Source organism: Lutra lutra, chromosome 4 (assembly GCF_902655055.1).
Source record: "Lutra lutra chromosome 4, mLutLut1.2, whole genome shotgun sequence".
Lineage (NCBI taxonomy): Eukaryota > Metazoa > Chordata > Mammalia > Carnivora > Mustelidae > Lutra > Lutra lutra.
In genome coordinates, this window is record NC_062281.1 from 178,745,441 (window position 1) to 178,766,437 (window position 20,997).

The following is a 20,997-nucleotide window of genomic DNA, read 5'->3' on the forward strand; positions in this document are numbered from 1 at the left end:
CCCTCTAGTGACAGAAGATAGTCCCCAAAGGCATTCCAGTCATGTTCCCTTGCCCATCTGCTAAGCCAACCCCACAGAGGAGTCAGACCAAGGATAGAACTGACCAATATCCCATTGAAAGGAAAGGCACTTAGAACCACCCTAGTCTCTCTAATTTTATTATAGGACGTGTGAGGAGGGGAGGGAAGTGACAGGTGACAGGAGTGAGCTGGGGGCCCTCCCCCACCATAAGCTTCAAGATACAGTTGTGTTGGGGGGGCCGGTGTCAGGAAGAGGCTTGAGATGAAGATCAAAAAGCCAAGGCAATCAGTGCCTTACATGGGACAGGGATTGCTCAGTGTGCAGCGGGCCCTCCTGGACCCGCACGAGGGGAAGAGCCTACTGGGCGGCAAGGCTGAGTCTCTGCTGACACTGGGTGGCTCATGGGGCTGGTTATGCCACCCAGGCCTGGAAGCTGGGAGACAGACTCTGGTGCCCCCCTCCCTGTACGAGGCATGGGAGCACTGCCTCCCGGAAGGACACAACTTGGTTGAGCTTGCTGGCTCATGCCTCCTCGGGTCTGGAGATCAGAGGGGAGTGAGACATTTTGGTCTGAGAGGCTTTCTTTTTCACCTCAGTGAAGATGGGTGAGGGGAGAGGTTGGCTGCTGTGCAAAGCAAAACCCTCCAAAATCGAGACAGGCTGAGTCTCATCTCTTCCTCTCAGTGACCTCGGGCACGTCCCTTCACTTCCCTGAGACTCAGTTTCTTCATCTGCAACAGGGGAACAATTCATATCTGCCTCACAGTTTTTTGGGGGGAGGATTAAATGAGAAAATATGAGTCATGTTAACAGAGTGCCCCCTCTGGAGAAGGCTTGGAATGGACACTTCAGGGGCAGACGGGAGAACTCAGCGGAGGGCAGGCCTGGGAGTGTGTCTGAGGAGATGTCTGCCTTCCTCTTCCAGGTTTAAGAGTGAGCCTCTGTAGGGGCAGGCGCTGGGGAGCAGGCATGGCTCCAAGGCTTTAATGAAAGCCCAAGGAGCACTCATGGGCCTGAATGGGGGACAAGGATAGAGTTGGGGGTACATTGGCCTTTTTTAAAAAGCTGGAAGAAAAGGAAGAGAGGACTGTTTCTTCCTGGAGGTGCAGCTGCGAAGACATCAAGCTGGACCCATCTAGGATTTCAGATCCAGCCATCATGGAGCTGCTGCTGCGGGAAGACACGGCCCCTTCTTTCTCCTCAGCATTGGGGTTATCAAAAATACCTACAAACTGTGAGAAACTTCACATAAAAACACTTTTCTGCACATATAAAAAAGACCAGCTGTAGTCAGTTGGTTGGGATGTAGACCAAGTCCCTAAGAGAGGCCAAGGAGGGTCAGTGGCCACTCGGTGGTGGGCAAGCTGGCCTGGGCTGGTCTGGGCTGCCCCGACAGCTGGGGCAGCACCAGCTGGGGTAGGGGGTGGGGTGGGCTGTGTTCTTTGGCTGAGCTACACTTCTGTGGAGCCAGGGTCTGAGGGGCAGGAGGCGGGCTCCAGTCGTCCCACTGAGACCCTTGCTGGGGTAGGCACTTGGGGGTGCCTTGGCCCTGGGCCTCAGGAACCCCTCAGTGGCCTCCCTTGCTAAGAGCAGAAGCCTACTTCACAGTGACCCTCTCCAGACAGCCGGCCTCCAGCAAGTCCCAAAGTAGGGGCTGGGGTCCTATCATTAGGTTGGAGAGTGGTATGGGGAGCTAAGGTCCTGGGTACAGCGGATTCTCCTTCTGAAGGATGGCTTTGCCCTGAACCTCCAGAAGGCTGTCTCCAACTGAAACTCACCCCACCGGGGGACACCAGGCAGAGGAAGACAGCCAGGAAGGAGGTTCCAAACAAGAGTGCTTCCCGGGCAACCTTTCCTTAGCCCCCAGTCCAGGGTCCCCTGATGTTTCTTTTGGGAGGTGGGGACTGTAAGGAGAGAGAGGTGGCCCAGTCTTCCTAGCACCACTCCTCCCTGATCTTCACCCCACAAGGACCTGGACTATGTGCCCAAGGGGGTGAGGTCCAGGGAGATGACCTGAGGCCCCGTTTCCGGTATCCTGAACAGCTTCTGGAACCATGTGGGTAGTAAAGGGCTAATGGTGGCAGCTGGAGCCAGAGGCTCATCTGTCCAGTCAGCCCAGGCGCTCCCCTGTCTCCCCCTCATTGACCTCAGGTCCCATGGGCAGCCTGGGAGTGGCAGGGGTGGGAGTGTTAGGGGCCTGGCTTCAGTACTGGAAGCCTTTCTGTCAGCTCCCCCAACTCCTGCCTGGTCTCCCACGGCCTGAGGGCACACTAGGGCTGGAGGAGGGGCAGGCCACGCCGAAGGCCCTCCTTCAGGAACTGCATATAGGTGGCTGTGGACGGGTCTTCAAAGGTGGACGAGAAGCTGAAGACATTGTTCTCAACATCCTCGGGCTTCATGGAGGTGATGTCCAAGAAGTAGTTGGCATTAATGTGGTGGACCTGGGAGAGGGGCTGGGTGAGGAGAGCAAGGGGTCCGGCCCTTCCCCCTTCCCGTATCTGGGCACACAAGCTCTGCAAGTCTGCAAGCTCTCCCACACCCCATCTACTGGCGAGAACTTAACACCTCTCCCTTCCCCCACCCCGCCCCCCACCCCCTCTTCTCCTCTGCTCCTGTGACCCTGAACTCCACACTCCCTCCCGCCAAATTCCCCTGCTCTGTGTGCCTGCTTCCCCCGCTGCCTCTCACCCTGGCTGGCCAGCTCCTTAAGGGCAGGTGCCCGGCACACAAGCCAAGAAACAAGTGGACAAGCAGGACAGCGCAGTCCCCAGGCTGGGTTCTGTCCGCCCAGCTCCTTGATGCCAGGGCTCTGCCAGGGCCGGGCCCCACCAGGCTGAGCGCCAGTGAGCCAGTGGCCCTCTTCCCGGCCAGCCTGAACTCTTGCTCCCCCTGTTGAGAGCCTGGGGAAGGGGATGACCCTCCCACAGCCTTCAGTCCCGTACTAACTGTCCCTCGGGACTCAAAGGGTAAGGGGCAGGAGACTCTGAGGCTCACATGCAAGCCCGGTTTCAAAACCAGCTGCACTTCTTAATCGTTCAACTTCCACCAAGTCTCTGGACCTTCTTGAGCCTCAGTTTCCTTGTTTGTAACATGGGCACCCGTGATTGTTCCTCTCCCAAAGCAGCGTGAGACCCCAGTGAGAGGCTGTGTGTGAGAGCTTGTCGGGACCCCTGGGGAGAGGTAGGGTCTTTCGGCTTGGCTTGGCCTGGGGCCCCTTGGTCCTCTCTGCTTGTCACGAGGCCTGGCCCCTCTGTCTCCTTCCATCCCAGAGCTGGCCACAGTGGTCCAGGGTGAGCTTTCCCTCCCAGGCCACGTTCCTATCCATTCTGCTACTAGCCTGTGCTCCTGGCTTCCCCGTCCCCAAAGCGCTGTCGAGGTCCCCCTTCTCGTGGGAGTGTCTCAACCCCTGTATAGGGCAGGCAGAGTGGGTGTGACAATTCCTATTTTACAGGTGGGCACAAGGGAGGCTCAGACCGGCTAGGAGAACAGCAGGAAGCGGGGGAGCCAGCCGGGAAGCCTGAGGTCTCTAAGTCCTCATCCCTGGCTGGCTTGCAGCTTCCCCTGCCCCACGAGGCCCGGCCCATCTGGGGGAAGGTACCGGGGGCGGCCTACCACGGTGCCGTTGGGCAGACAGATCATCATTTCCACGGGGAAGCTGTACTTCTCCAGGTGCAGGTCAGCTAGCTTCTTGTGGGATGGGTTCTCCTGGCTGTCCTGCGGGGACACGTGGCACACTCCTGATGCCTCCGCTGTGGGCCCTGTCCCCGGGGCTCCCATGGGGCTGTTCCCACCCCCCGCCACTCACCTGCAGGTCTTCCAGCTCCCTCACCAGGGACCAAGTGCTGATGAAGCTCTCGTTGAGGAGGGCGATGATGGGCGAACTTTCCAGGACAGTCTCCCGGAGAGTCCGCCCTGAACCTTTTCGGGGGACAGCAAGGCGAGAACGGTGAGGCCATTCTACGTGTCTTACTGGGTCTTCCATCAGCAACAACCCTCATGGGCTGTAGGGCTGTCTGTGTGCCCCAGTAAAGTAACAGATTCAAAGAGCCTGCTGCAGGGTAGGTGCTAAGTAGAGGGTCGCTCTGATTACAGTCAGCGACATTGGGGCATCCTGGGCTGAGATAGGGTGGTGGGGGGACTGAGGGGAGGCAGACAGATGGACAGCAGCCTCAGCCCAGGGACCTGCAGACAGTGACAGCTTCTTAAATTCACTAAACTCTAGGACCCAGGGCCTCCGCATAGGTTATTCTACCTAAAACTCCTTCCTCCTGACATTTGAGAAACTTCTCCTCCTCCTCCGAAATCTCAGCTACCATCACCGTCTCTGAGACGCCTCCCCGGTCTTGTGCCGCCCTGGACCTTGCCCCGTGTGACGCTCACCACGCTTGTCTTCATTCGACGCCCGCCTTCTACACACACGGCTCCCCAAGGACAGGGACCACTTCTGACATGACTCCCAGCACCCAGGCGACGGGCCTGGCACAGGGGGTGCCCGGGGTGTTTGTGGATTGACTGGATGCGGGCAGGGGCACGGTCTTACTCATCTTTGTACCTGCTGTCAGACACCCCCAATCTCTGTATCCCCTAGATTCTTGGGTGCATCTTCTGAATAAGTGAACGTATGGCCAGCCTCCGGCACTTTTCTCTCTCTTATTTGTGTGCAACACTTCACGGAGCAGGAGCGCTCTTACACCCATTTTCACACATCTGGGGTAAGTGTATTAGCCCTAGAAAACTAAGGCTCAAGGTGGGGAAACCACTTGGCCGAGGTCTCCACGCTGCAGATGGCTGAGTGGGGCTCCCCCTACTGTGAACAGCAGCTTCTTCTGAGCTCGGCACAGAACACCCCCACACCCCTGCCCTGTGTAGTCCCCAAGGCCCCCATGCCCTGACGGGACAGCCCCATTGGTCTTGGAGTCTCCTGCATCCCACAAGGTGTGATGTCCCCCCCCCATTCTCTCAGCCTGGTGGGGTCTCCCTCACCTCAGCAGGACTGGTCATCCAGGGCCCCCCACAGCAGAATGGAGTGCACCAGCTTGTTCTTGGCCTTGGCTTGGTCGAAGGCCTCGGTGAATGGCAGATAGGTGACCTGGGGCCAACGGGAGACACAGAGAAGCTACTGCGGGCAGCTAGGTTCCTACTCAGGAGCTGTGTGTGCCGTGTGTGTTTGTGCATGTGTGTGTGAGGGGGAGAGAGAGAGAGAGAGAGAGAAACGGGCTGGGCCAGCGGATGCCTTCTGTCAAGTTTGGAATGGCAAAAAAGGCCCCGCTGGTACAGGCTGGGCCAGGCAGGGAGGTGGTCTTAGCAGCAAGCCCTGTACCCAACCTGGAATCAGGTGCCCCCCCACAACTGTTCCCCCAGCTCTGGCCACACAGAGCTCGCCCCTGGCTCTCACACCCATCCAGGCCCACCTTCTTGAAGGGGTACATGGCCACCTCCAGGCGCCGGGCGGCCTCCTCCCAGCTCAGCTCCTGCTGCCACTTGATCTCTTCAAACACAAACTGGAGGGGCTCCCCTGAGGGCGGCCGGCTGTCAATCATGTTGCCGTCCTCATCTAGGATCATGGAGGGCACTGACGGGCCCAGGGCCTCCAGCTCCATCTAGATCCCGGATCAGGAGAGGGTGCCATCAGTGAGGGTCTCTCAGAGATGGGAAGGAATCCTTGACAGACCCTCAAAGATACCCCACTCAAGGCAAAAGTGGAGGAACCGAGGCCCAGGGCAGGGCCACTGCCGGGCTGCAGTGAGTCTAGGACAGATTCAGGGTCCGTCCAGGGCTCCTTCGACCACATGAGGCCACATGAGGGCTGATGGCAGCTGCTGGCTTTTCTGTGCCAACATGTAGATCAGGTAGAGTCCCAGAAACCTGCTTTGGGGACAGCTGGCCTCAGCCCAGCAGGAGCTCTATCCTTCACCCGGACTGCCTGTGGCCCCCAGCCCTGCGGACCTGGGTCAGGGCCCTTTGTGTGCTCACTTGGGGGATGTAGCCAATGTCCACCTCCATGTTGCTGCTCTCACTGGCCCCATACAGCCACTCCATGTCCACGTTCAGAGACCTGGCGAGGGGTGGGGGGGGAAGGGGAAGAACACCTTCATCACCAAGGCCCACGTCAACCTTCTCTGAGAGCACACAACCCTCCCCATTTTACAGATGAGAACACTGAGGCTTGATAAGATGAACCCAAGGTCTTGGGGCCACTGGGACTCTGACTGCAGAGCCTGGGCCCTCTTCTGTCCCTGGGCTGCCTCTTTGGAAGCACAGCAGCCACACCACGCTCAGCAGGCCCAGCCCCCTACAGTTCACAAAAGGCTTTCACAGCGGTGTCTCACATGCTACCCATGGTTTTTTGAAGCGGAAAGATCATCAGCGTCTCCCCCAGGACACAGAGAGTGTCAGGCATGAGAGCCTGGCGCCTGCCTTCCTGAGCAGGCCTCCCCGGCTGAAGTCTGGCCCCACCACATGCCATCTGCAGATCGGCCACATGAGGGCGCCCCAGGACCGACAGCCAACCTCCTGGGGCGGGGTGAGCAGGTGCCGGAGGAGGTGGGCAGCCCCGTGGTGCTGGAGACAGGCTCAGGAGCAGCAGTTCCTGGGGCTGGTCATTTGCCCCTGCTCTGTTTCATCAAAACAGGACCCCCACATCCACTCCTGGGGTGCAGGCAGATGTGCTCGGGGCTGAGCCTGTGCGGTCGAGGTGGGGAGGGGGACTTGCTTGCTGAGGAAGGGGAAGGAAAACACTCCTGCTCCTGGGGGCAACTTTCTCTTCCCAGGCTCTCCCAACAATCCCTTCACTCGTGCCCAGGAGCCATTCTCCTATCTAGCAGATGAAGAAACAGGCCCAGAGATGGCCAGTGCCCTGCCCGCAGCCATGCCACGGTGGAGACTTAACTTTGGGGCTCTCAGCTCCCAGCCAAGCTCTCGTCCCTGTCCTGGGTCACTCAGACCCACTAGGCAGCCACTTGCTATCAGGGAGGAATCTGGAAAGACATGAAGCCAGGCCTTCTGGTCCCATGCTCTCCGGACAAGAGGCTGACCCTAAGCAGGCGGGGCATGCAGGCAGGTGACTGGCATTGAGCCCTCCCAAAAGGCCCTTCCCTCCACACCCCGGGGCCTATGGGAGCAACTGCAGGCAGTCAGGGCCTGCCCCCAGGACCACATGCGCTGCTCCCGTTGCCTGGCTAAACCCTCCTCAGCCCCGTCTCCTGCCCCATCCAGGTCTCTGCTTCCATGTCTCTTCCTCTGGGAAGGCTTCCTGGACTCTAGTCCCTGCCCAGCTGCCAGCACTCGGGGGCTGTGCACAGGCTGTGGTCACGGGTCTGTGGGAGGTCTGTCACCAGTGTGAGGGTGTTAGGCTCCTGCTTGGGGGACAGTCTGCTGCACTGGGTCCCAGGCACAGAGCTGGCCATCCAGGCCAACTGGGACATGGTTGCCAGATGATGGGATGATCCACCTCCGCTCACCTCAAGCTCCCTGCTCCTGGGTCAGCTCTAGGCCCCTTCCAAGAGAGGTGCCTCTGGGGAGCAAAGGAGGGGCAGAGATGGAGGGGACCTCTGGGCCCCTGCACCTGAGCTCCTGGAGCTGGGAGGAGGGGAGAGTGGGGCTAAGTACAGTGGGGTGCAGGGCTGGTTCGGGGCCAAGGCTCCCACCTGTGGTTGGGCACGAAGAGCCGGAAGTCTCGGATGTGAGTGGCATCTTTGGAGAGAATGATGTGGCCGGTGAACTGGCCAGGTGAAAACCAGAAGGGGAAGTCAGGCGGCTCGCTGAGCTGGAACTCGGCGTGGATCCTGCGGGGAAAGGAGCCTGGCTGGGAGGAGCCCCTGCTGAGCCACGGCCCACCCTGCTGCTTTGGTGCCCAAGCTGGGGAGCCCTTTGCCAGACTCTCCAGGGGAGGAGAGGGCTGGGCAGGGGAGGAAGGAGAATGTGTGGGGCAGGGAGAAGCCACGAGGCCTTCCAAGTGCTGCCCATCCTCAGGGACCGGGTCACACGCAGCCTTCCCCGCCAGCCTCGCTTGACCAGCCCTCCTCTGAGCCCTCACAGCTCCGCCAGCTGACGTCACAGCTCCTACATGCCCCCTTCTGGGTGGGTAACACTCAGGGCTGCCAGCCTCATGCTAAGCATGCCCCAAGCTTTCCCCCTACCCCCAGGAGGAGGCCACCCCCCCATCCACAGATGAGGAAACCGAGGCCCAGAGAGCCAACGCGACTTGCCCAAGGCCAGAGGGTAGGATGTGGTGGCCTTGGGGGCTTCTGGCCGGGCCTTGCCCTCACGGGGCCATGCCCTTCCATGCTTCGCTGGGGTCCCCAGCCTGGTGGAGAGGCCAGGAGGGGTGTCTGAGGGCTACACACCGGAACATCACAGTGTAGTAGAAGTCACTGATGGCTGTCAGGCAGGCCACGGCCCCCTGAGGGGCAAAGCGCGTCTTCACGAAGGGCCGCGGGTGGAACATGCTCAGGAGCCGGTGGATGATGACCTGGGGGACGGGGGGTGCAGTGAAGACCCGTGTCGGCTCGCTGGGTCCGGATCCCCCAGGAGCGCTCTGGGCCTGCAGGCCAGGGGCCCTGAGAGGGGGCCGGGGTCCAGGAGCTGAGCCGGTGCAGGGCAGAGGCAGAGGGGGTCGTGCCTGACTGGGGCTGCAGCGTTGGGGGGACCCCCGCCAGGGCTCACTGTGGGCGGCCCTCACCTCTTTGCCCTTGGGCGGCGGTGGGTAGAAGCGGTTGTTGGACAAGTAGCCGGTGAAGACGCTCAGCTCGCTGGGGACGATCCACCAGGGCTCCCCGAGCTCCACCTGGCCCCGGGGGGGCAGGAAGGGCCGGAAGTGGCGGGCGGCAAACACCGCGCTTGGCAAGGCTGCAGTTGTCCAGTTGCGGAGGCCGGACAGGGCCAAGCGGGAGACCTGGGGCGGGGCAAAGCCAGAGCTCTGGGGTGCCCCGGAACCACGACGGGGGGGGGGGGGTCCCCGCTCCACACATGCTGGCGGTCTCCCTGGAGCCCTGAGCCAGCCCACAAGCGAAGGGAGGCGTGAGTCCCAGGGATGCTTTTGTCCTGGGGACGGCCAGAGGCCGGGCACTGTCCTGCCAGAGCTGAGGCTCCCCTCAGCTCCCTGGCCCCCAGCAGCACCCCCTTGGCCACCTCAGGCGCAGCCCAGACCAGAGCGATGGGGTCAGCTGGGACTGGTGCAGGGGGAGGCGCGGGAGGCGGAGGCTCTGTGCAGGGGCCCTGCCGTCCTCTTCCCTCCCTCGTCAAGCCCAGTCCCACGGTTCCAGGCCTCATGGACACATGGTCCTGCCTCCTGTCTCTTGCCAGCTGGCCTGAGTGCCACCGCCTGCCACCCCCTCCACCAGCCTTGCCTTCTCCCTGACCTTCTCTCCAAGTCTCTTCCTGGGGCTCATGTCCCACTGAAGAGACTTTGGGGAGAAGTCTGAGGAGAGAGGTGGACACCACCTTTTGGGGGAAATCTGTGGGGTAAGGAGCAGGATGCACCTGCCTAGAAGGGGAAGGAAGGTCTCCCCTGGAGAGTCCCCCGTACCATGCGGCCAGGCACCTGGCATACCCGGCGTCCCTCAGCTGTTTCCCTGTCAGGAAGGCCCCGTCACCATCAGGGGAGCTGAAGCGTGGGACAGGCCCATCTGTCCCCACCTCTGGGCCACCGAGGCAGGACCCAGGGCATGTCCTAAGCTGGCAGCTGCCCCTTCAGCGCCCCTCCCCGCCACAGGCAGGATGTTGGCGGGGGCAACAGAAGTGTCAGCCGGGAGGACAGCACGTTCTGGGCCCCTTCAGGGGTGCTCTGCCACCAGGGAGCTGCCAGGTGTCTGAGGGCATCAGGATCCCTCTCCCTTCCTCACCTTCACAGTGGTGGGGGGCCAGGCCCACCGGGAGGTCCTCAGAGCTACCCCCAAGAAGACTGAGCAGGTGGGGTGTCTCCAAGCTGGGCAGGCTGTGCCGCACCAGGGGGAGCCGCCTTACCCATGGGGTCCTGCCACCCCGCAGGGGAGCTGCCCACAAAGGGAGGCTGCACTCTATGGAGAGCTGCTCCTGACCCATCTTCCCTCCAAGTGCAGCTGTGCCCTGGCACCCCACCAGTCCTGCCTTGTCCTCACGGCTCTGGGGGGACTCATCTGTTCGGACAACTTCTACCACCAAGTCTCCCTGCCAGCCTTCCCTCCCCAGATGCTCCGTGGGAGACCAAACCTGTGTTTCCAACCTCACTTACTGGACTGTCCCCCTGGACAGCCCCAGGCACCTCGACTTCAGTGTGTCCAGACTGAGCTCATTCGCTCCCCACCAGACCCATTCCCTCCTCCAGTCCCCATGGGGCAAATGGCCCACCCTGTGCTTGCTCACCATCCAGAAGCCTGAGCTCCCCCTCCACTTCCCTCCCCTGCTTTCCATTAGTAGCCATGCCCTGTCTTCCTTCCTTTCCCAGCATCCTCTAGGCTGTCCTAGGAATCACCACTGCCTCCTCTGACTGCCTCCTCCTCCCCCCTAAGAACCAGTCTTCTCGCCCCCATTTCTCCCCAGGGTGTGGAGCATCCGAGCAGCTAACGAGGGAGCCCTCCTATTTCAAAATCTGCTTTGGTAATTTGCTGCTACAGAATGAAGGCCAAAGTCAGGCAACGAAGGCCCTTTGCAGTCTGGTGACTTCTCTTCCAGCCCCACTGACCGGGACGCCCCTGCCTGTGTCCCATGGGCTCTGGGTCCAGCCGCACCAGCTCTCTGTCTGTAGGCAACTGGCCCGCCACTTCCTGCCTTCAGACCTCTGTTCATGCTGCGGTGGCCTTTCACAGGAGACGGAAAGTGAGTAGGTGTGGGCTGGACTAAGCAGAAAAGTTGCTCCTGGCAGAGGGAACAGCATCCGAGAAGGCCCACAGCTGGAAGAAAGCCTGGACATCTGGAGGGGCTGGAACAGAGCAAGCTGAGGGGGGAGGGCAGGGAAGGCAGGAGGGTGTGGGGGTGCCTCGGGGCCAGGATGGGCTTGAGACCTTGGCCAGGAGGCCTCAGGTTGGGGCAGGGCCGCTCAGAGAGCTTTTGTCAGGCACCCTCCCCCCACCACGACCCCTGCTGGGGCTGAACCTCAGGTCTGGTTCATCAGAGATCAGCACAGCACCTGTCAGGTGCCCAGGGCCTGAGGAAGCACAGAGCTTATGCATCACAGGCCTTGCCCTCAAGAAACTCATAGCCTGGGGCGGGGGCGGGGTGGGGGAGAGAGGACTTGAGGAAAGTAATGACCCTACGGGAGGCTCCTGCCTCAATCCTGCCTCCAGGGCCTGCGCTGCCTCCTCTTCCACCTCTGCCTCCCCTGGCTCAGCCCCCTCCTCCTGCAGTCTCTACCAGATGGCTCTGCCTCCAGGAAGCCAGTCCAGATCTCTTCTGGGTTAGGGGCTCATGCTTATCCCTCCTGCACCAGACTGTGTCTCAAACAACAGGGTCAGCATCACACCCATTTCTGGACCCCCCGGGATCTGGCACACTGGGGACACAGAGGGCAGCTAATAAAGGCAGACAGGGAAGAGGCAAAGAGAAGCAGAGCCTATTCTCAAGAGGTGAGTGCGCGCAGATGGTCCTGTGTCTGCGGTCCCACCTGCGGGCAGCCTCCACCACCTCCCACTCACACTCACCCCCAGGAACCCGTCTTTGCTCTTGGTCATGGACTCCGGGATCAGAGGCTGGAATCGGGCTTCTATGGTGAGCGTCTCCTCACTGGGGTCAAGGGGCAGCTCCTCCTCTTCATAGCTGGCCGCAGGCGTTGACCCTGGGAGGCACAGTTGCTGGAGAGGGGTCCAGCCCTCTGGCTGCAGGCCCTCTCTTCTCTGCAGAAGTCCACCCTCCCGCCCCCACCTGCAATGGAAGGTGATTTAAGGGAGCCACGCTTAGAGCTGGAGTAATGGGTAACAATGACCAAAGTAACAACCAATAAGTATCACATTTTAGGTTCATAGTAGTCCCGAGAGGCAAACAATAACATCATTACCAAGACCATTTTACACATGAGAGAGTGGAGGCTCAGAGAGGTGAAATCACTTCCCGAAGATCACACAGCTAGGGAGTGAGGGGGGGCGGTCGGGATTCAAACCCAGGCTTGTTTTCCTCTAAACCCACAATCAACCATGACCCTCTTCTGAGGGCATTGTGATCTCAGAGACCCCGCTTCCTTAAAGGCTCAGGATCCAGATGATCTCGGTCCTGTGAGGGACACAGCCCTTCACCAGCTGTGCAATTTGGCCAGTGGCTTGTTACAAGGATTGGATGAGATAATCCACATGTTGTTAGCACCAGGTTTGGTAGAGAGTGAACCCATAATAAACGAGCTGTGTCACCTACTACCAGAGGATTCAGGGTTAGGAGGCCATGGAGCTAGGGCTCAAACCGAATTCTTCTGACTTCACCCCGGGCCAGGCTAGCTGGTTGTCCCAGTTCCCTACGTTCTATGAACTGAGTCCAAGATGAACTTGGTGCTGGGCCCACCAAGGGCAGCACCTGGGCAAGGCGGCTGCCTCTCCCAGTGGCTAGGGTCCCAGCACCAAAGAGAAGCTACTGCCTGGGGCGTGGAGAAGAGAAGGCACAGGCTGGGCCTCATCTGCTCTGCTCCAGGCCGAGGTCAGCTCCATTTCCTGGATGATTTGGGGTAAATCTGTCAGCCCATCTGGTTTTCCTACATGGGCAATCGAGGCCATGCTGCCCTGCATGTCCCTGTTCTGGGGGCCTCTTGAAGAGAAGAGAACCACCGAGAACAAATGAAAGCAAGGAACAGAATTGTCTTGGTGTCATTAAGCTCTGAGAGAGACAGCAATGCCATCAAGAACTCCACCTCAGGAGGGAGGAGACTCACTTCTCCCCAATTTTCTGGGTGGCCCTGTCTCCTCATCTGAATAAGGAGGGGATGACCTTGATTTCTCAGGCCTTTTCTGGCCCGAGGTATGCCCAGTCTGAGACCTTTCAAGTGTGGAGGGAGTCCTGATGAAGGTTTAGGGAGAAAAGAAGCCTCTTTCCAAAGGGGTGACTGGTGGGAGGGAGGAGACCCGGACACCTCTAAGGGGTAAGATAGTGGCAATGCTTGTCATGGCTGCTGTCCCCGGGTAGGTCAGTGGGACAAAAATGATGTTTGCCATCTTCTGGCAAACTGACTGACAGGCCACCTGGGAGCATTCAGAAAGATTCTTAAATAGGAATCATCAGAATCCTTCGAGATGCCTTTCTAAACCGCATACGCCCAGAATCCTCCTCAAACCTAGTGAGTCAGAATCCTAAGAGGCTAGAGTCAGGAAGCTGTCCTTTTAGTCAGCACGCACCAACAGCTCCTCATGCAAAGCCCTTTTCTGAAGAAATCACGGTTATTTCTGCATTTGTAAGCTGATGCTGTGAAACCTGCCAAAGAGCAATCTGGAAACCTCAGAGGAAGGGAACAGTTAGAATGTGCAAGCTTATTCTTCTGCCTTGCTTTTTCAAATATTTTACTCTTATTACAGATAATTATTAATACCCAAGTCCAGCATGTTACGGCCTTTTAGTTTTTTTCATAAAGTTTTATTTCCTGACTTCTAAGTAACTCATCACAGACAATTCATAAAACTTTTAAGATATAAAGAAAATTAAACACACTCATAACTGTGCCAACCAGACAAGCTGCTTCTGTTTCCTACATAGATTTGAAGTTTTGGGCTTTTTTATTTTATGTTTTCTTTTCCCAAAACTTGGTCGAGTTTTGTACTCCTAGCGGCCGAGGTGGTAAGGGAGGGAAAAAAAGATTTATGTGAAAAAAATTACTAGCGCCTCGAGCCCAGCAAGCTTGTCCAACATGTCGTTATGAGGGAACTCACTCTCTCCGTCCACAAAAGAGGACAAGGAGGTGGCTGGGTAGATGTTCTATGAAGTGTTTGCAGAATAAAAGGTTAAGGCCAAGCCACGTGAGGCTGACCTGTTTACCTGCCCATCTGCCTTCACTGCCAAACTCAATGCCACTGAGAGACACTGACCCACATCTGCTCCAGCAAATTTGCATTTTTCATCTGACCCTCCTCCTCTGGCAGGGACTGCGGTCACTGGACCAGCAAGTGGCCAACCTACCCAACCCCCACCCTGAGACACAGAAGGCCCATTGCTGGCCTCTGGGGCTCACTCACCTGCGAGCAGTTGGCATCTCCTCCTTGCCTTTCCCATCTATTGACCTACTTACACCCAGCTACTCAGATAACAAGATCCCAAGTTCGAGAGATGTCACAAGAAGTTGGAGAGAAATGGACACAGAGGTTGGGGTGTTGGTAAGACCGTGAGAGAAACATTTAATAATTCGTGAGAATATTTCTGCACCTCATCTTTAAAAAAAAAATCACTGATTATAACTAGATAAAAATGGGGATGCCTGGGTGGCTCAGTTGGTTGGGCAGCTGCCTTCGGCTCAGGTCGTGATCCCAGCATCCTGGGATCGAGTCCCGCATCGGGCTCCTTGCTTAGCGGGAGCCTGCTTCCCCATCTGCCTCTGCCTGCCACTCTGTCTGCCTGTGCTCACTCTGACAAATAAATAAATAAAATCTTTAAAAAAAAAAAAAAAACCTAGATAAAAATGGATTGGCTGGGACAGGCTAGAAATCTGACACGGAAGCAGAGTTTAATCATTGGTAATACTGGGAAGAGCTCCTAACTACTGAGCAGCTACTGTCTACTGGTCACTCTGCAGATTTTCTCTCTAATCTTCAAACCTGTGAACTGGTGCAGGACCTGGAGCCAGATGGCCCCGGTTCTAATCCCGGCTCTGCACCTCCCTGTGCCTCAGTCTCCCCAGCTGTGAATAGGGGAATTAGGACAGCAGCTATTTCCTAGGACACTGTGAAGATTAAAGAGAGAACTCACATGAAGAGCTTCAGATCACGTCTAGAAGCGGTCGGGGGTGTTAACTAGTATTTGCCCTTGAGAACGGGCTCAGGTGGCACCGGGGCAGCTCGCCTGAACCACCAGCTGGGGAGGGTCAGAGCAGAGAGGACCCCAGAGCTGCCAGGGTCCCTCATCTCCCTCTCCAGGTGGCCCTCCTGCTCAGAGCAGACACAATGGCCAAGAAGCTGAGGGCCATGACTCAGGTGCCCCCCTCCCCAGGCCCCAGCCCCTCCTGGTACCTGTCAGCTTCTCAGCAATGGGCTTGAACTCCTCGGGGCTGATGTACATATCTCTGTCTGTGTCCAAGGAGGAAAAGAGAAAGAGGCCTTCTGCCCCCAGGGCCTTCAGCGCAGACTCCTGCTTTGGAGGAAGGGCCTCCGTTGAACACCATTTAGATACCCCAGCTGGGGTCCCAAACAGACGGAGGCGGCAGTGCCCAGCACCCTCTTCCTCAGTTCTCCCAACACTTCCCAGTCCACCCATCCTAAGTCTCCTCTGCACCATCCCGGAGCCCCAGTCCCCTCCCGGTCCCTGCTGGGCCCTGCTTCACTCTGCTCCTTCATCCACTATCCACTAGGCCCAAGGCTATGCTAGTCTCCGTCCATCTGCCCCGTCCCCATGTCACATTCTTCCACCAGTGTCCTCCCCTGTCCCCCCAGCACTGCCGCCCCCCCCCCCGCCCCCCCCCCCCCCCCCCCACCACCAGACTCTCCCCGGTCCCAGCTTCACTCCCACTGTCCAAGCCACTGCTAGGACCGCCCCTCGGGTCTGTCTCAGGCCCTGCCTCACGCTGGGCCAGTGTTCTGGCCTTTCTGCACAGTCCTCCCAAGTCTGCTCGACCCGCCTTGTCCCTCCCTTTCATGCCACCCTCCTGGGCCCCCCCGGTCCCTACTTTCCATCCCGCCCCTTCCCCCAACCCGGCCTCCCGGTTCCCTCCCCCCTCCCTCCGAGCCCCCCCCCGCCCCCTCCGAGCCCCCCAACCCCTCCGGACCCCTTCCCCCGCCTCCTCCCAATCCCCCCTCCAACGCTGCCCGGACCCGACCCCCAGAGCCCAGGCCCCCGCGCGAGCCCCGCGCGAGCCCTTCCCACCCCGGGCCGGACCTGCCGCGCGGCCGCCTGGGCCTCGTTGTGGCGGGCGTAGGCTCGGGCGGCTGCGGCGGCGGCGGCGGCGGCGAGCAGGGCCCCGAGCAGCGCCAGGGCGCGGGCGCGGCGGGGTGCGGGCGGCGGCGCGGCGGGGTCGGGGCCGGGCCGGGGGCCGGGCGGCTCGCGTTCACCCGGCGGGGCCCGGCCCATGGCGGCGGCGGGGCGGCGGACTGGCGGCGGCTTCGGCGGCCGCGGCGGCGGGGCGGGGCGGCCTCCGGGCCGCGGGGCGGGCGCGGGCTGGAAGGCTTCCGGGGGCGCCCGGGGCGTCCGTGCGGGGGCGCCGGGGACTCCCTGCCACCCGCCCTCCAGCCCTTCCTGCAACTCGGCTCTCAGTATGAAAGCGGGCCTCAGCGTCCCGTCCAGCCCCGCGGAGGCCTGGGAGGCGGAGAGGCGGGAGGAGGGGGACCGGAGGTGGGGGGGGGGGGGTCCACCACCTTCGAAGCTTGCCGGGGAGGGGACTCAGGGCCACCAGGCTTCGTGTCCCCCTCTGTTGGCAGATGTGTGAGAGGCCTTGGGGGGGCACTCCACCCTCCACCCTTATCCCACCTGCTTTCTAAACCGTCTTCAGTCCTCCAGAAGAATAAAAACTTACAAAGAAAGTTCTACCCCTAGTCCATTCCCTTCAGGGTCCAGCTGGACGGCGACCACTGCACATTTGTGGGGGGCGGGGCGGCTACCTGTGCCAGGCCACACGCAGGGGCTGCGGCCCTGAAACCCCTCACCTGAGGGGCCAGTGTCCTCACCTGTTGCGGGGGGGGGGGGTGTCAAAAGAGGCCCTCCCTGTGGATAGCGGTGTGAAAGAAATCCCTGGGTTGATGGGGCTGGGCTGGCAGCCCCTTGGCACTGGCAAGGCGGGACTGTAACTTACCAGCTACCTCTCCTCTGCTGGTGGTGGCACCATGGCAGGAGAGATTTCTCCAGAGAACAACTCTTGGCGTGCCTGGAGGAGGACCTTGGGGATGCGGGTGGATGGAGTTTGAAGAAACATTTTAGGATCTGTCAGTGCGTTTGGTTCTTGTCTCCAGAAGCCTTTGTTCCCCTGGGGCCCTCTTCCATCATCCCAAGGTCTCCAGGAGCCAGGGGATGGCTCAGTCTTTCCCAGGAGAGGGCAGCAACGGTTAAGCCTCTCTCTAGACAAACCTGGCCCCAGGGGAGCAGCCGCACCATCCTTGGAGACCCCCGCCAACCCCAGTCCATGTGCACCTGCCAGGTCCCGGATGTTGGAGGGACCACTGTGTGCTGGACCTGGTGTTGGGAGCTTTATGCTCTTATTTGTTCTCAAGCAACCCGGTGAGGTGAGAACTGTTTGCCCACCCAGGTCTGAGTCCGTTACTCCTGCCCAGCTTCCTCTCAGGAGATGGCCCAGGGGAAGGATTGGGGGAGAGGACTTTCTTCTACCACCACTTTTGTCCTTCATGGATAACCAGCCATGACAGCACCTTGTGGGCAGGACCCCAGCTTCCCAGAGCCCACAGGGGACCTCACACATGGTAGGCGCTCCAATGTCTTTTGGATGGATGACTCCCAGGGACCGAGACTTGTGGGCTCTGGACCTAGCTTTTGCCCAGAGCTCTGCCCCAAAGCCTCAGGAGGACCCACGGAGGGCCTGACATCTGCTGTTGGCTTCTGAAGGCTTCCAACCATGCTACTTCCAACTCATTACCACTAATGTTTGGGGACACCCTGCATACGACAGGTGCTATTAGAAAACCAAATTCTGCTCTATCAGGAAGCAAAGCTAACAGAGCACAAAGCAGGTTAGGAGGGGAAGATTGATGAGCCAAGGCCCCTGGAAAATAAATGAGGGAAGTTTTCTTTGCCAGAACACTTTTATTTATTACACTTAGTTCTTATTAAAGACACAGATACCCCACTGATCTCCGTGGTCCAGGGCTGGGGAGATGGGTTGCTGGGATTGGGAGGGTGCCGGAGAAGGGTGGGTTTTCAAGACTTGACTTAGGTCAGTGAGCCTCCGGGAAAAGGATCCCTGTTGGGACCCAGCTCTGGGAAGACAGCTCTGGGCTTTGGCAATGGAGCCAGACTTGGTGTCCCACTGGTGGCATCCTTCCCAGGAGGCTTGACTCCAAACCAAGAACCTTGGGCAAGGCCAGGCCTTGAGAGATTGAGCCAGGAGGGTCGCTCCCATCAGTGGTGGCGCTGCAGGGGCCTTTTGGCACCTTGTCTCTGAGCCCTGAGTGGGCAAGGGGGAGTGCCCTTCCAGCTACGGAGGTGGGTCCTTCCCCTCCCTACTGTGTCCACAGCGGCCACTGGGGCAGACACCCCGGACGCTCCATCCACCTCCTGGAAGACAAGGCAGGGCCAGGGGCACTGCCTCGCACCCTCGCCTGTTCTCTCTCTCTCTCTCTCACTCACGCACACACACACACACACACACACACACACACACGTGCACACACACCCCTGCCTGCCCTCCAGTAGCATCTTCTCTTCCTCTTGCTGTTTCACTGGGGCAGACTTGCTGGGAAGAAGCTCTCCGGGGAGAAGAGCAAATTAGGGTTTTCTTTTTCTTTCTTTTATTTTTTTTTAAGATTTTATTTATTTATTTGACAGAGGTCACAAGTAGGCAGAGATCAGGCAGAGAGAGAGGAGCGGAAGCAGGCTCCCTGCTGACCTGAGCCGAAGGCAAAGGCTTTAACCCACTGAGCCACTCAGGTGCCCCACAAATTAGGGTTTTCGACTCCAGCTCTAGGAGGATAATGACCTAGGGTTCCAGGAGGAGGAAAGCCATCTGCTGCTGGGTTTTGTGCTTTTCCTCCAGCTCTAGGAACCTGGATAGGTAGAGAGGTTTTTTTCCCGGACCCCAACCCCTGACCTGTTGCTGCCCAACCACAGGACCAGCATTTGGGAGCAAAATGCCACTTGGGAAAGGGGAGGCTTTAGCTGCCTGGACCACGGGAGTCTCCCAGCAAGCTCAGGTCCTACTGTGTGCCCGGAACTAGTCTAGGGTCCTTGCACACAGTGTGAAGATAGACAAGGTACTTCCTCTTTTGGAGCTGAATATTCTAGCAGGAGGAGAGAGGTGATACACCTGCAAAGAAGATGATTTCAGATAATGGTGACTGTGAAGGGGTGAGACAGGGAGGGTCAGGCAGCTTCCCGAGGACATAGCATGTCCACAGCTGCTGGGATGGAAAGGAAAGAAGAGGCCAGAGCAGAAGGGAGGGCCTCCCAGGCCCAGGGGCCAGCACAGAGGTCCTGAAGAGGAAACAAACTCCGTGTGTTCAGGAAACGTGAGGAAGGCAGGGCAGGCTGTGTGGAGGAACCGGAAGGGTTGGCGGGAGAGCGGGGGCCGGGGCCCCAAGGACGTTGCAGGCCACACAACAAGCTGCTGGTGGATACGATGGAAACTATGGGAGGCTTTTAAACAGGGTAGGGATGTGTCCTTTGTTTTTATTTTTATTACTTTTTTTTTATTAAGCTTTTATTTTAATTCCAGTGTAGTTATCTGATGTGTCTTCAAACAGACCTTTCCAATAGCCAAGAAGGAGAGATACCCCCCCCCAGTCTCCACTGATGAGTGGATGAACAGAATGTGGCCAATCCACACGGTGGAGGTTTCGGGGCAATAAGGTGGAACGAGGCGCTGTGACCTACAACGACATGGACAAGCATCAGGGACATCACACTGGAACAAAGAAGCCACACACAGAGACCGCACACCTACTGTAGGATTCCATGAGGGTGGCAGGTCCAGTAAGGCCAGTCCGGACCCAGAAAGTAGATTCATGGTTGCCTGGCTCGGGAGTGGGGGTAGGCAGTGGCTGCTGATGGACACAAGGCTTCTTTCTGGGGTATAAATGTTTTAAAAAGGACATTATGGTGATGGCTGTACAAATCTGTGAGTACATTACAAAAACACAAATTGTACACTTTTAGTGGGTGAGCTTTATGACATAAACATTATGTCCCGATAAAGCTGAGGTTTTTTTTTGTTTTGTTTTTTGTTTTTAAGGCTTTCCTGGTTTCCGGGTAGAGAACAGACCAAGGGAAGCAGGGGTAGACAGAGGGAGTAGGGGAGGCTGGTTCAGTCTCAGCCCGAAGACATCGGGCCCTGGGTGGAGCAGGTCATGCAGCCCGTGTCAGGTACACAGTGGTGCCTTCCTTCCAGAGGTAGGAAAGCCTGCGAGGCCCAGGCTGCCATGTGGACATGACCCTGAGCTGCCGCAGTGTCGGGGGAGGGGCATGTGCAGGAGTCTGCAGCTGTGAGCGATGGGGACCATAAACTTGCGAGTCACCAGCCTATAAATGACACTAAAGCCACAGGAGTCAATGAGATCATTGAAGGAGAGAGAAGAGGCCCTTGGTCTGCGTGGCCTTAGCGGCTGGTACGTGGCCACAGATGTGGCCTTGCCTCCATGTGCTGAGTGGCTTCGGTTGGATTCATGGGCACAAGGCTGATGCCATGATTAGCCAGAAAAGAGATGAATTGTGGGAGTCACGACTGCCTTTGGCTAGGCTCTCGTCCTGTCCAGTCAGGGAGACCTACTTCCTGGAGTCAGGCAAGGCCCCCCAGGACTCTGCCCACGTGGACAGCTTTGTTCTCAGCCCCATGGGCACAGGGCTGGTCATCTGCTTGCTACTAGAATCACCTGGCCACCCGGCGGCTCTGACACACGGTCTGGGTTGAGGGAGTCCTAGCTGAGTTTTCCTGGGTGGGGCGGGGGACGTGGGGTGTTCTGGAGTGCTGAGCAGGGAATAACAAATCCAGAAGAATTTTTCCTCCTCATTAAAACACGCTTCCTCCCATCCTGTCGCTCCTTCAGGACTGGAGGCCAAGCTCTCAAATACAAAGACAGGCAAGTTTCATGCAAGCTACAAAGAATGAGTGGAACATTTGGGGGCCTTCAAATGGTTAGGTCAGGCCCAGGAAGACGGTGCTGGGTCAACAGCCTCGAACTCTGCTCCTCATGTCTACTCTGAACTATGGCTGGGGCCAAGGAGAGAACA

The 20,997-nt window shown here is 58.6% G+C and overlaps 1 protein-coding gene across 2 annotated transcripts; it reads right to left on the bottom strand.

The window, feature by feature from the left end:
- Positions 1-144: 144 nt before the first annotated feature.
- Positions 145-16,392, bottom strand: SELENON (selenoprotein N). Of its 2 annotated transcripts, none has more exons than XM_047726771.1 (12): positions 15,988-16,392; positions 15,126-15,246; positions 11,637-11,770; positions 8,702-8,914; positions 8,367-8,491; positions 7,668-7,805; positions 5,995-6,076; positions 5,433-5,621; positions 5,005-5,110; positions 3,827-3,939; positions 3,634-3,735; positions 145-2,462 (listed from the first exon to the last, which is right to left on the bottom strand). In XM_047726771.1, exons 1-12 carry the CDS (start codon positions 16,177-16,179, stop codon positions 2,292-2,294), a joined length of 1,686 nt encoding a protein of 561 aa, XP_047582727.1. In that variant the 5' UTR covers positions 16,180-16,392; the 3' UTR covers positions 145-2,291. The 2 variants fall into 2 exon arrangements, with proteins under 2 accessions (XP_047582727.1, XP_047582728.1); XM_047726772.1 differs by having other exon boundaries at positions 15,126-15,243; positions 15,988-16,213.
- Positions 16,393-20,997: the final 4,605 nt, after the last annotated feature.